Source organism: Artemia sp. Qi Xiang Cuo, chromosome 3, assembly GCF_049724085.1.
Source record: "Artemia sp. Qi Xiang Cuo chromosome 3, ASM4972408v1, whole genome shotgun sequence".
In the NCBI taxonomy this organism is placed as follows: domain Eukaryota; kingdom Metazoa; phylum Arthropoda; class Branchiopoda; order Anostraca; family Artemiidae; genus Artemia; species Artemia sp. Qi Xiang Cuo.
Window position 1 is genome coordinate 79,415,280 of NC_142796.1, and position 13,656 is coordinate 79,428,935.

General features: G+C 36.3%; 1 protein-coding gene across 2 annotated transcripts in view; it reads right to left on the reverse strand.

Annotated features, from left to right (window-relative positions):
- The window catches only part of LOC148954583 (uncharacterized), a 60,997-nt gene that overhangs the window by 18,086 nt on the left and 29,255 nt on the right, over positions 1-13,656 (reverse strand). For both annotated transcript variants that reach the window (XM_089087160.1, XM_089087159.1), the window contains exons 5-6: positions 13,484-13,644; positions 8,505-8,673 (exon numbers count right to left, since the gene is read on the reverse strand). In XM_089087160.1, the coding sequence (XP_088943286.1) occupies positions 8,505-8,673; positions 13,484-13,644 (330 nt within the window). The remainder of the gene's footprint in view (positions 1-8,504; positions 8,674-13,483; positions 13,645-13,656) is intronic.

Consider the following 13,656-nt stretch of genomic DNA (forward strand, 5'->3'; position numbering starts at 1 on the left):
GTCTCTAACTAGGTTGTTAGCTACCGCTACAACCCGGATTAGACAATGATACCGAACTTGTTTCCGATATTCTACAAAAATCTTAAGGGTATTTTCTAAATCTTTTTCAATATGTTCTTCCCTTTCCATGGGATTCGTCTCTAGGAGATACCTTTTAACAGTCCACCATAACCATTCTAGTCCTTTTCCTTCTTCGTTTTGCTGTTCACTCCTAATCAAAGCATTTTTTTTGCTTTGTCTTCCTTATGATGTCGTTTTGGTTTTCCTGTTTAGTTTGTTCTTTGTGTCCAATTTCCGTTTTTCTTTGTTCTTTTCGCTGTTCCCTTTCAGTCAAAGCATCCTTTTTATCTTGGTCTTCAGTTTAGTGTGGTTGGTTTTCCTCTTTTTGTTTTTCAGCCGACTCTCCATCCTTCCGTTGATAAAAAAAAATTATCTATTGATGAAATAATATTCATTTTGTTTTGAAAATTCCATTGATCCACACAATTATCTACTTTATCTTCATCATTTTGACCTGCGACAGTCTTTGGTGCATCTATGGAAGTGTCTTGCACATTTGTTTCAGATATGCTCTGACCTGTCTGTACGCTTTTTTTCACGGAGATAATTTGAATTCAAATATTAAAATTATTGCTCAGGCACCGTAAACAATATTACAATTTACATAATAATTTTATTGATTTGAACTGAACTTTAAAAATTTTTCAACTTTTTTTCATGTCTTAGAAACAATGATGTTTTTCTAACAACAATCTTTACTAAGCTTCTAACTTTTGGTTTTCTTTTTTAAGGTCGTTGAATTGTTGTAATCCCTTGTTAAAATATATAAAAATATTTTTGCAATTAACAGTTTTTTCCTGTTTACGTATTTTAATGTCTTTTCATCTGATTTCTATTCAAAGATTTAATATAACAAAAACAGGAAAAAGCCTATGGTTTGGAATAGTAGGAGACGAAGTTCAAAGAATCAGGCAGTTAGCTAAGTCCAATATGTGCCATGGTTTGTGCTTTACTACGTTTCAGATCCCCATTTATGATTAAATAGACTAGACATAGTCCCCATTTATAAAGAACTATATTGATCCTTTATGTACCATTTAGGATGAACTAGATTAATAATTAAAAAAGAAAACCAAAATTGTGAAGCTTAGTAGACAATTGGTGCTAGAAATTGGACTTGCTTGAATAATCAAATATCTTTGAAAAGACTGCAGTATGAAAAGACATATCAAGCTTGCACATAAAAATGCAGTTTTGTTTGTAAAAAGTTATTCTATTTTAAAAACTGTTTTGTTTTTCAATTAAAAAGGCACTAGAACTTTTAACTTCCGTCCAAATGAGCCTTCTCCCGACAATCTAGGACCACTGGGTCAATACGATCACCCCTGGAAAAAAAACAACAAAAAAACAAATATAAACGCATCTGTGATCTTTGTTCTGGAAAAAAAAAAATACAAAATTACACATTTTTGCAGATAGGAGCTTGAAACCTCTACAATAAGGTTCTCTGATACGATGAATCTGATGGTGTGCTTCCATTAAGATTCTATGACTTTTAGGGAGTGTTTCCCTCTTTTTTCGAAAACAAGGCAAAATTTCTCCGGCTCGTAACTTTTGATGGGTAAGACTACATTTAATGAAACTTACATGTTTAAAATCAGCATAAAATACAATTCTTTGGATGCACCTATTGGTATCAAAATTCCGTTTTTTTTAGTTTCGGTTACTATTAAACCGGGTCGCCTCTTACTTACAGTTCGTTAACACGAACTGTTTGAAAATGTCGACCCTTTTTTGAGCGTATCATAGGCAGCGCGCTAGTTCTGCCTAAGTAAAGAACAATGTGGGCACAATGTGTTTTTTTTTCCACCCGGGCAATTCGTACCGAAGGAGTTGTGGTAGAAACTTCGAAAAGGGCTCATTCGATTAGAAATTGGAGTGGCTAATGCCCTTTTTAATAGTCTAAAGCGATTGGAGGGCAACTAGCCCCCCCCCCCACGTCCATCCTTCCCCCGAACTTCTCCAATAAAAATTGTGAGAGTCACTGTGTTACGTGTTTGTGATCTGCTGCAAGGACAACATATTTTTATGGTGGACACTCTCCCACGACCCTCCGGGCAAGGCTTTTAATTTGTGCACAGGAGACAAATAAAAAATATGTTGGCACAATGTATAATGAATTATTTTTTTTACCTTTAGGGCTAGGTCCTTCATATGGAAGGGGGTGTCATAAGAATTTTAAAAACAGCTCAGTTGTCTGTAAATCAAAAGTTATAGGGCCCTTTTTAATAGTCGAAAGTAATCTGAGGTACAATCGCCCCCACCCCACGCCCATCTGTTCCTATAACCTAGCTCGGACAACATTTTACATAGCCCTTTTGTTCAGCTTAGATAATTTCCTAACAAAATTTATCTTTTTGGGTAGGAAAATCCCCCAAAGCCTTCACGGCAATGGTTGTAAGTTGTAGCCTGGAGGCATATAAGGTTCTTATTGAAGGCTGTGTCTTAGAAACTTCAAAAAAGCCTCATTCGATTGTAAATTCAAAGGGCTAGTGCCCTATTTAATAGTCGAAAGTGATTGGAGGGCAACAAGCCCCCCCCCCCCACGCCAATCAATTCCCCAAACACATTCAATCAAAATTTTGAGATAGCCATTTTGTTCAGCATAGTTGATTTCCTGATAGAAAATATGTTTTTGAGTAGGACACTCCCCCACAACCCTCAGGGCAAGGGTTTTAAGTTATGCCCTGGGGGCATATAAGGTTTTTATAGAAGGCGTTGTCGCAGAAACTTCAAAAAAGGCTCATTCAATAGGAAATTCAAAGGGCTAGTGCCCGATTTAATAGTGGAAAATGATTGGAGGGCAAATAACCCCCCCCCCCCCCACTCCCATCATTTCCCCAAACACATTCAAATCAAAATTTTGAGATAGCCATTTTGTGCAACATAGGTGATTTCCAGATAGAAAATATGTTTTTGAAGAGGATACTCCCCCATAACCCTCGGGACAAGAGTTTTAAGTTATGCCCCGAGGGCATATAAGAACGATGTTGGCACAATGTACTATTTATTTTGTCCTTTAGAGCAGTGCACTTCATATGGAAGGGGTCGTCGTAGAAACTTCAAAAGAGGCTCATTCGATTGGAAATTGAGAGGTCTAGTGCTCTTTTTAATAGTCGAAAGTGATTGGAGGGCAACTAGCCCCCCCCTCAAGCCCATCATTTCCCCAAACACATCCAATCAAAATTTTGAGACAGCCATTTTGTTCAGCCTAGTTGATTTCCAGATAGAAAATATGTTTTGAGGAGGACACTCCCCCACAGCTCTCAGGGCAAGGGTTTTAAGTTATTCCCTGGGGGTATATAAGGCTTGTTATAGAAAGGGTTGTCGTAGAAAATTAAAAAAAAGCTCATTTGATTTTAGATTCAACGGGCTTGTGCCCATTTTAATAGTTGAAAGTTATTGGAGGGAAAATAGCCCCCCCCCCCACGTCAATCCTTTCCTCAAACACATCCACTCAAAAGTTTTAGATAGGCAATTTGTTCAGCGTAGTTGATTTCCAGATAGAAAATATTTTTTCGAGGAGGACACTCCCCCAAAACCCTCAGGGCAAGGATTATAAGCTATGCCTTGGGGGCAATAAGGTTTTCATTGAAATCGTTGCCGCATAAATTTAAAGAAGGGCTCATTTGATTGAAACTCAAAGGGATAGTGCTCTTTTTAATCGTTGAAAGTGACTTGAGGGCAAATAACCCCCCTCTCACGCCACCTATTCCCCAAACACATACAATCAAAATTTGTAGATAGCCATATTATTCAACGTAGTTGACACTATTGAAAATTAGGTCTTTAAGGGTGACAACCCCTCCCCCCACGGCCTTCAGGGCGAGGGTTTTAAGTTAAGTTCTGGGGCATATAAGGTTTTTATTGAAAGCGTTGTCGTAGAAATTTCAAAAAGGCTCATTCAATTGGAAATTGAAAGGGCTAGTGCCTTTTTTAATAGTTGAAAGTGATTGGATAGCGACTAACGCCCCTCTCACGCCCACCATTTCCCAAAACAGATCAAATCAAAAGTTTGAGAGATCCATTTTGTTCAACGTAGTTGAAAGTTCTGGAAATTAGGTCTTTTAGGATGATAACCCCCTCAGAGCCATCAGTCAAAGGGTTGTAAGTTATTCCCTGGGGGCATATAAGGTTTATATAGAAAGTTGTTGTATAATTCATAGGCAGCACGATCGCGCTGCCTAAGTAAAGAACGGGGACACTCGAGAACGAGACAAGAAACGGGGACTAACTAAACAGGAAGACACTCCCCCACAACCCTCAGGGCAAGAGTTTGAAGTTATGCCATGGGGGCATATAAGAAGCAAGTCGGCACAATGTATTTTTTATTAATTTTTTCCTTTAGAGCAGGGCACTTCGTATCGAAGACGTTGTCGTAGAAACTCCGAAAAGCGCTCATTAAATTGGAAATTGGAGTGGCTTGTGCCCTTTTTAATAGTCAAAAGTGATTTGAAGGCGACTAACACCCCTCTCACACTCACCATTTCCCCAAACACATCTAATCAACATTTTCAGATAGCCATGTTGTTTAAAATAGTTGAAAGTTCTGGAAATTCGGTCTTAGAGGATGACAACCACCCTAACAGACCTTAGGGTAAGGGTTGTAATTTATGCCCAGGGGGCATATACGGTGTTTATAGAAAGCGTTGTCGTTTCCAAAAGGGCTCATTCGATTGGAAATCGAAAGGCCTAGTGCCCTTTTTAATAGTCGAAAGTAATTGGAAGGCTTGACATTTTTATAGTAAAGATCGATGTGGGTATAATTTATTATTTTTTGTTGTTGTTGTTGTTTAGACCAGGGCACTTCGTATCGAAGGAGTTGTCGTGGGAACTTCGAAAAGAACTCATTCGATTGAAAATAGAAAGAGCTGATGCCCTTTTTAATAGTCGAAAGTAATTTGAGGGCAACTAATACCCCTTCCACGCCCACCCTCCCACGGCAACCCTCCCATTTCTGCTCTTAAAGTTTAACCGAATCAAAATAGCGTAGGTGTATCCAAGCTATCAAAGAAAGTAAACAGATTGTTTTGCAAATGGTATCAAGTTTTCCATTTCAGGTCGACTAGAGGAGGAATCTAAATTAAACAGTACTATTTGTAACCAGATTTTTAAAAGGGTGTATGTTATTAAAAATTGCTGAAAATCTTTCTCCAGCATACAAATAGTAGGCCAAACTATAAATTCTTAAAAAACGAACAGATTTAAAGTGGTATTTTCTTTTTCCCTGAAAAGACATATAAATTCAAAACAAACAGAAATTAATTTAAAAAACTTTTTCCATAAAATAAGTTTTTCAAAGAAAAGTAAAGAACTCCATTAAACAAAAAATGAGCAAAAAAGAATCAAATAATCTACCAAGCGTGAAACTACTACCACAAATCAGCACCGATAAATAAATGAAACCAAAAACGAACAGAAACTACAATAATTAACCGAGTCAAATTCAAAACGAGCAGGCGCAAAACCCCTATGCCTTCCCAAGGCCAGAACATAACTTGCACTTTAGTGAAAAAAAATACAAATGAATGTGCATTGTCAGTTTAATATACATATACTGATATTTAGTAATCAAAATGTTAATATTATTTGATTTATTAAAGTTATAAAAGTAAAAACATTCATATTTTTCCAGTAAAGTGCAAATTTTGTTCTGGCCTTGGGAAGGCATAGGGGTTTTCCTGAGACAATACAGATAATCTATTTTGACAAAATGAGTACAGATAGTGTCTTCCGGTCAACACCCGTACATTATCGGCCGTCGATTCTAGTCCCAAAGGGGCTTAAAATATTGAAGACTCATAAGGATTCTAAACCTTGGGGAGCTTATACACAAATTACACCCAACAGATTGCGCATTGTCTTAATGCGTGTATAAGACGATTAGAAGAGAGCGCACCTTCTTCTCCTTCCAAACCAGGGCTTTGGAGTCGGTTATAAGTTATACCGGCTACGGCCCCAACTCTGACTCCAGTCATTTTTAATATACCGACTCCAACTCTGACTCCCACTCCTGAAACTTTAAACATAATTGCTCTGACTCCAAGCTGTAATACTTCCCTTTCGTAAAGGTTCCTTTTCTTCCCTTTTCGTAAAAAGTACATAGCTCCATCAAATTATTTTTTAAATACAATTTTTAATAACCCTATTAATAGCTAATATTTATCTTATAAATTATATATTCTGCATTGCCAGAATCGTTGTAGAGTGCAAAAGATGTATCTCTGTGAATCTCTGTTAAGTATTTTTTTAACTTTCTATATTTTATATGCAGTGAATTAGCAAATATTATACGTATATTCTAATAGTGATATAAAATAATTGAATAGATTATTTCTGCAGTAGTACTGTAGAACTATGGTGCAAAAAAAAATCCACTGACTATATAATTAGCCTACAATGTTAGTTTTATTATTGCCACTTTTTAGTACTATTTAAGAATATTTGGCCTGGCTCCAGCCTTTATGTATTTCCATGACTCCAAGTCCAACACTAACTCCCAAGGGCTTTACATTATTTCTGTTACTACGACTTCACTCAGCAAATATTTACTAAAACTCCGACACCAGGACTCCGACTTCAAAGCCCTGTTCCAAACTAATAGCCACTCCGAACCAGTAACCATGTACTGCTTCAACACTATTCGTCTCCGTCTATAACCCAAAAATGAAGGATCCTTATTGCTGTTATTCAACAACTAAAACAAGTCACTTTTACCAATTAAGATGCAGCTTTAGGAGTCACGTTTAGAACATAATTCAGAAGAGATTAATTTTAGAAATATTTGTTGCATATTTCAAGATTTGTCTTTCCAATGATTTTCAATTCCCATGAGTGTGCTATCCTTTCTGTAATGCATCTAATGGTTTCAGTTTCTAATAGGAGGGATCCTAATAAAGCTAGGCTAAGAAATTTGTTTACTGACATGAGGGACCTATTTAGGATGCAACATTTTCGTTCTGTTGTGAAATACTTCAGTTAAATCAAACACACAACATAATGAATAACAAACCCAAAAAGCAAAAGCCTGTCCACGGGGTGGAAAACATTTAACGTAACTTAAAAAAGAGAGAGATACAGCTCCTTACTGCAATTCATATGCAAAGCCTGACCTTGAATACACCAGAAAACTAACTAATATGCCTCCAAGAAACTCAATACACCTAAAATTATAACTTGAACATAATATACCTCTAGTATTATACTCGTAGATAAGAATAATATAGAGTACAGTAGGTAGTTACGCATTTGATCATTTCGAAATGATCGATTTCCATGGAGCCAATTTGCGCCGTTTCTCATTTGTGGTCTTTGAACTCAATTTAGTCGTTTTGACACCAAATCGATTAATAAATTTCATTTTTTTAGACTAGTTTAGTACCAATTGGCAAAATTCTCTGGTTAAAAAAAAGACGTGATCAAGTCGCATAAAAAGACGTCCAATTGGCATTCTATCATAGTTCCTTATTATATGCAATCAGACTATATATATATATATATATATATATATATATATATATATATATATATATATATATATATATATATATATATATATATATATATATATATATATATATATATATATATATATATATATATATCAAAAGTTATTTAAAGCAAAGTTCATTTGGAGCATCAAATCCGTTCAATAAAATATGTTGCTCCACCAAACCCCGAAATAATAGCTATGCCTTCTGCAATAAAAATAATCATGACAGTTAAGAGAATGTGATACATTAAAAATATATTTGCAAGCTTCAGCGATGGCTGACCGTCTCAAAGACAAGGGGATAATCCCAGGGGACTAGCAATCATCAGAAGCTGTCGAGAATCTGTGATTTGACTGTCAAATTTGACTAAAAAGACAGTAAAATTCTTTTTCTTTTTGTCGGTGAGTTTATAACTCAAAGAGGGTACTCTCAAATCGGTCACTCAAAGTTCCCAGAGGGAACTCCCAAAGCGGCCACACTAATCAAATATATAATTCCTTTGGATTGATTTTTAGCATTTTTCAGGCGTGTATGCTAGAAAATTTTTTGGGACTGACCTTTGCTGAATTTTAAAAAAGAAATCCTGCTCTATTTAATCAAAAACAAATTTATATATTCTGATGATGTAAGTTTCATCAAAATTGGACATCTCTAGCTCCGATACAAAACAGGGAAGTTAGGTGATTTTTCTAAGATTTCCGCGAATGTGTCGGCTTTTAGTTTTATGTCGTTTATCCAGATCTATTATCAAAGCTGTACAAGTTCTGGAAAGCCTGCCCGAACAATTCTAAACAGTTTGGCCACACGAACTAAAAAGTTTTTTAATGGACAAAATAGGGTGATTCTTCAAGGTATCGTATGGCCCTAAAGAAAAAATAATGAGAGAATACAACACTTTGCAGATCTAGCTGGACACGTTACCATACTATAGAAAAACATGCTACATCATACCTAGATTGCCAGTCATGTACCTTGCCATGATCATTCGTTGATATCGTTCTCGAGCTTTCTCTAACTTTGCATTGATTACTTTTACCACTGCATTGATTTCTTCAGGTGATGGGGTTTTGGGCTGAGGCATTCTAGCCTTGATTCTTTGCCCCACAACACAAGGTGGCAGCTAAAAAGAGTTCAGAATTCATTTCGTCAATCCGTTTCCATATTAAGAGAACTATTCTAAGTAATTAAAGAAAGATCCTAAATAACAACTTTCAGGTACATATCAAAGAAAATGAAAAACTTAAAAGACAGAAACCCTACCAGGTCAACGAGAAAAAAAAACCTACCATTATCTAGTGTTATCTTGAAAAGTCATAGATTTACGCCCCCATAAAGGTGAAATCTCGCTCAGTAAGAAACAATTTAAAAAACAACGAAAGCTACCTACTTCCAGAAATGTCAGGTTGGAACCTAATTAGCCTTGGACCTTCAGTTCAGTTCAAAAGACAACAAATTAACATTAAGCTTCTTTTGTTATATTATTGTTTTGCTTTTTCATTCTGCATAGTAGCGCTGCACTGTCAATGATGCTTGTCTTTTTAATTCTTATTAAACCTACGTCAGAGTGCCAAAGCTCCTTTTAGTTATTTTTACACATTCTTTGCTACAAACCATAACAGCTCCACACCTACTTTCAAAATAAGAGGATTCTCTAAAAGATAAGTTAATTACCTTAAACCGTAATGTCCAGCAAGATGAGGTGGTATTGAAGTAGAGTCTTGATGGGGTTGTGAACTTCATCATGGTTGGCAGCATCCCAGGTCAGCTTCCATTCCGCATCCGTCCAGTCACGATTGACAATTCCACAGGGGTACGGAGCAAATTGCAGAGAAGTTCTGTCACACATGTCGTTGGCTTCTGGGGACTTGCAGTTTCTGTCTGTGTTCCCTAGTGGCACTGGAGAGGGTGGAGAGACGACTGAACTTAGACATGCGTCTTCAAGCAGTCTGCGAGTCATGATGACCTCTCCCCTTTTTCTTCTGCATACCAGCGCTGTGACTTTTAGTGACCTAAGACGCTCTTCATAAGTTTTTTTCTCGTAAGTGCGGTAAGAGCTTGGTGGCTAGATGCTGAGCACTCTCAAGTGCCTTGGCATTCAGTTTATACTGGAGACACGTCAATATCATACCTATCTCTAAATGTGGGCGGTCTAATGCCTCATAGAGTTTCCTTACCACACACGGCTTCCTGGTAGTAAAAGTTCTCTTGATGAGCCCAAGAACCTGGTTTGATTTTGCTGCTTGAGCTCGTGTGCGGCTATAGAACTTGAGGTCCCTGTCAATAATAACGCTTAAGTCTTTTTCTCCAGTACCACCTCGAGTTGGTCGTTCCCGATGGTATATGATCGGTTGGGCCTATTTCGGACACAATGAAGAACTTTACATTTGGATGCATTGAACTGCAGGCCTCAGACTTCAGATCATCTTAAAAGCTCGTTGAGGCCTTCCTGAACAGCTGATAGTCCTTCGTTACATCTGGCCTACCCTAATAGATTACAATTATCTGCACAGTCATCTGTATATAACTACACATACCTAAAGACATATAGATGTATAGCAAACATATTTGAAGATAGCACTTACGATTTGTTCATTAGCATTGTCATCAGTTTAACTGAAAACTGTCTTCTTCAGAGAACAAAGGGCAGCTCTGTGGTCATTCAGGCTAAACCTATTTTAGGAATAAATACAGTTTCTTTTTCGTCTGACCGATTCAAAAATTTGTACAATCATCAACTTTGATTTTAAATCTCTAGCTCTAAATTCAATTCAATTAAGATTCCATAAAAGCATTATCAGCAATTTATTTTAGCCGTATTATTTGTCGTGGCATTCCCAAAGGAGCTGTTCATTAAGAAATTTAATAGGATGATGTTACCTATCTTCATTATTTGCCTCATCAATGGAGGCTGCACTATGATATGTTACTTCTTGGCCTTCAAGTATCTACAACACTTTCCGAATTATTTATTCAAGTTACAAATTCTACAACACAGTATAGCTCCACTGGAATAACCTTCAGTATCCGCAATGGTTAATCCTTTCTTGAATTGAAGAATCTTGGCCTAGCATTTTTAAGGAATTTCTAGTGCATCATCAGGAGACCAACTTGGGTAAAGGTTTATATTAACAGATTATTCAGCCAGTTAAGAAACAAACTTACCTCTGTAGTCAGAATTGCATCCTGAACCCAAATTTAACATTCATTTGCATCAGAAATGAATATATTTGCATATATTTGCACAATAGGGGGGGGGTGTAAAGTTTATTTCCGACGCAAATCAATGTTAAATTTGGATTCAGGGTGCAATTCTGACTATAGAGGTTAGTTTGAACTTTACCCCACCCCCCTCCCTAATGTGCAAATATATACACTGAATTGGTATATACAGGGATGTTGGTAAAGTTCATTTCCAACGCAAATGAATATTAAATTTGGATTCAGGATGAAATTCTGACTATAGAGGTAAGTTTGTTTCATAGCTACCTGAAAGATGGGACAAATGCTGGCTGAGGTTTGCTGAAGAACTGGCACAAGACTGCTCATCATGGGAGACCATCATTCAGAAGCTCTGTTTAGATGCTGGATGAGGCAGAAATACCTGGTCCTGTTCCAAGTACAAGTAAGTAAGATCTGAATAATCTGTTAATATAAACGTTTAACCATATTTGTTATTTAAGGGGCCGTTACCTAATTTAACTAACCACTGACTAAATTCAGAATATAAAGCTCGACGTTGCTTTTATGTTCTGTAAAGTTAAACTTCCTCCTATGTTCACTATACTGTATGCTTACATCTACAGTTCAAAGCTCGAGCGACAAGCGGCACTACAGTAAGTTATTGACAAAAATCTCCACAAATAAGCTATGTATTACCGCCAAATGGTTTCGAAAGTTTCATGATCTCTTTTAAAACCTTATCCATAGCTTTAAATGCCGTGTTGGGCGCAATCGTAAATTCATCCCAGATTATAATATTTGATTTTCTGATTTCGTAGGCGACCCTTTTGTGGGCAATTCTTATTTTCAAAATACTGTTGAACTAAACTCTAGTGTCAAGGTCATGAGCAGTTGGGGCGAGAGCTTCTCTCCAGGTTACGTACCCCGGAATAGAATGCTAAAAACGAATATAAATTATTAAAAAGAAATTTTGTAAAGAGTTTTTAAATGAAAGTGAAGGTCATAAAAAATGAACGGGTATTATTCTGCATATAAAAGGAGGCTTCCGTCCCTTTTACATACTGGATTATATTTTGACTTGTCTCCGCCAATGCTTCAAGAACAATTGGTCTAACAGAAAAGCAATGTCATAAAAAGTTTATTTACTTTTTACACTACCTTGGCAATGATTTTTTTTTTTTTTAATTTCACATTTGCTTTAAACAATAAAACTATAAGTTTTAGCTTTTTAAAAGGAAATCGGTAAATAAAACAAATGGACTAACCAACAAGCTATATCTTTGGCACCAAAAAATGCTTTAAGTAAATTACAAGTTAAACTACGGCGCAGAGAACGGAGGGTTGAGGGGGTGCCAACCCCCCACCCCCCCAAAATAAAGGAAAATTTCAATTTATTGAGTTTTAATACTGCTCTTTAACGTCACTTGAAAAAAATACTGTTGTTTTTATTAGATCCCGTATAAAGCTCAGGTCTTATCGCGCAAAAATCACACAAAGTAAGTCTTACATGGAGGTCCAAATCTTTTTACGATAGATCATACTTTACAAAACAGGAATCATGCTATATGTTAGGGGACTACCATCCCCTCTCTCACTCCTCGCAATAAAACTTAGCTTTTATTTACTCAATTTAACTTAAACTTTTTCCAGGGACCAGAATAAAGAACGAAAGGCCAAGAGTCACAGCCTTCTTCACAGATGAGGCAATTTCTGTTCTTTTTTAACTTTAAACTTCCCTTGAATTTCATGACAGAAATTTACTTTCTTATTATCTAATAACTCTCAACCTCAAATAATATCTGTACAAAAGGCTAACAGACAAATAAAATGGACAAGAAAGAAAACTGTAGGAAATATGTAATTTGAATGCTGGGTACGCTCCATACTTCTGTTCCCGCAAACAAATAGATCTAAATAATTTTCAAATGAAAGAATGAAAATTTGGGCCTAAAAACCTACTAAACCGATTAATGTCATACGCAGTGAGAAGGGGTTAATTGAAGTATAGATTTTTTCAAACTTTAAGCTTTCTCTGTGCTTCTGCATATTAACCATCCCAATTCTTCTTTTATGTCATTTCTTTCCCATGTTTCAAAAACTTTTCAATCATTTTGACAGAACACTGCTAACTACATAATAAATTGAGACATTCGCTTGTATGTCAGTCAAGTCGGGCTGCAACACTGACCTTAGATTACCTGAAAGATTAATCTACCCACATCTAAGTCCTGCTTATTAAAACAAATCACTGGTCCTTCAAGAGTTCAAATTTGGAACTGATGGTTATAAATTGCAGTAAAAATAGAAAGGAAAAAAAACGAGTAATACATCTTTAGAAAAAAAAATTAGCCAAATTGTTCGTCTCCAACCCATTTAACCCCTTTATGTTAGTATTACCAAATCTTTGTGCACCATTTTCTTGAGCAAATTGAAACAAAACACGAACGAATTTTTTTTTAGTGTACCGTTAAAAAAAATCAAAGAAAAGGGAAACTAAAGGTTCTACTTATCTTTCGAATAAACAGAGACCAAAACTAATGCCCAAATAAGTATGCTTTTGTCAAGCAGACTAAAAACAGTCAACATGAAACCAACAGCCAGGTGTCTTGCCGTTTAAAAGCTTATGGTAGTATTGCAAATCTCTAACAAAAATTGCTCACTTCAGCCCCACCCCCTGCAGCGAAAATTTGATTATGTACATGCAAGTAAACTATAACATTGACAATACTATGCTTAATAATGACGCTCACATCAGATCCAGGTAGATTTTGTCCAGTCGCATCCCTTCGTCTAAGTTCTTCTGTAGTCAATTTGGCAGATTCAGTTTGAGCAAACTCCATCATTCTTTTTCTGATTGTTGAATGATGCAAATTAACGACTTTTACCAGATCGTCCACACTTTTATGTATGCCTGAAAGAGAAT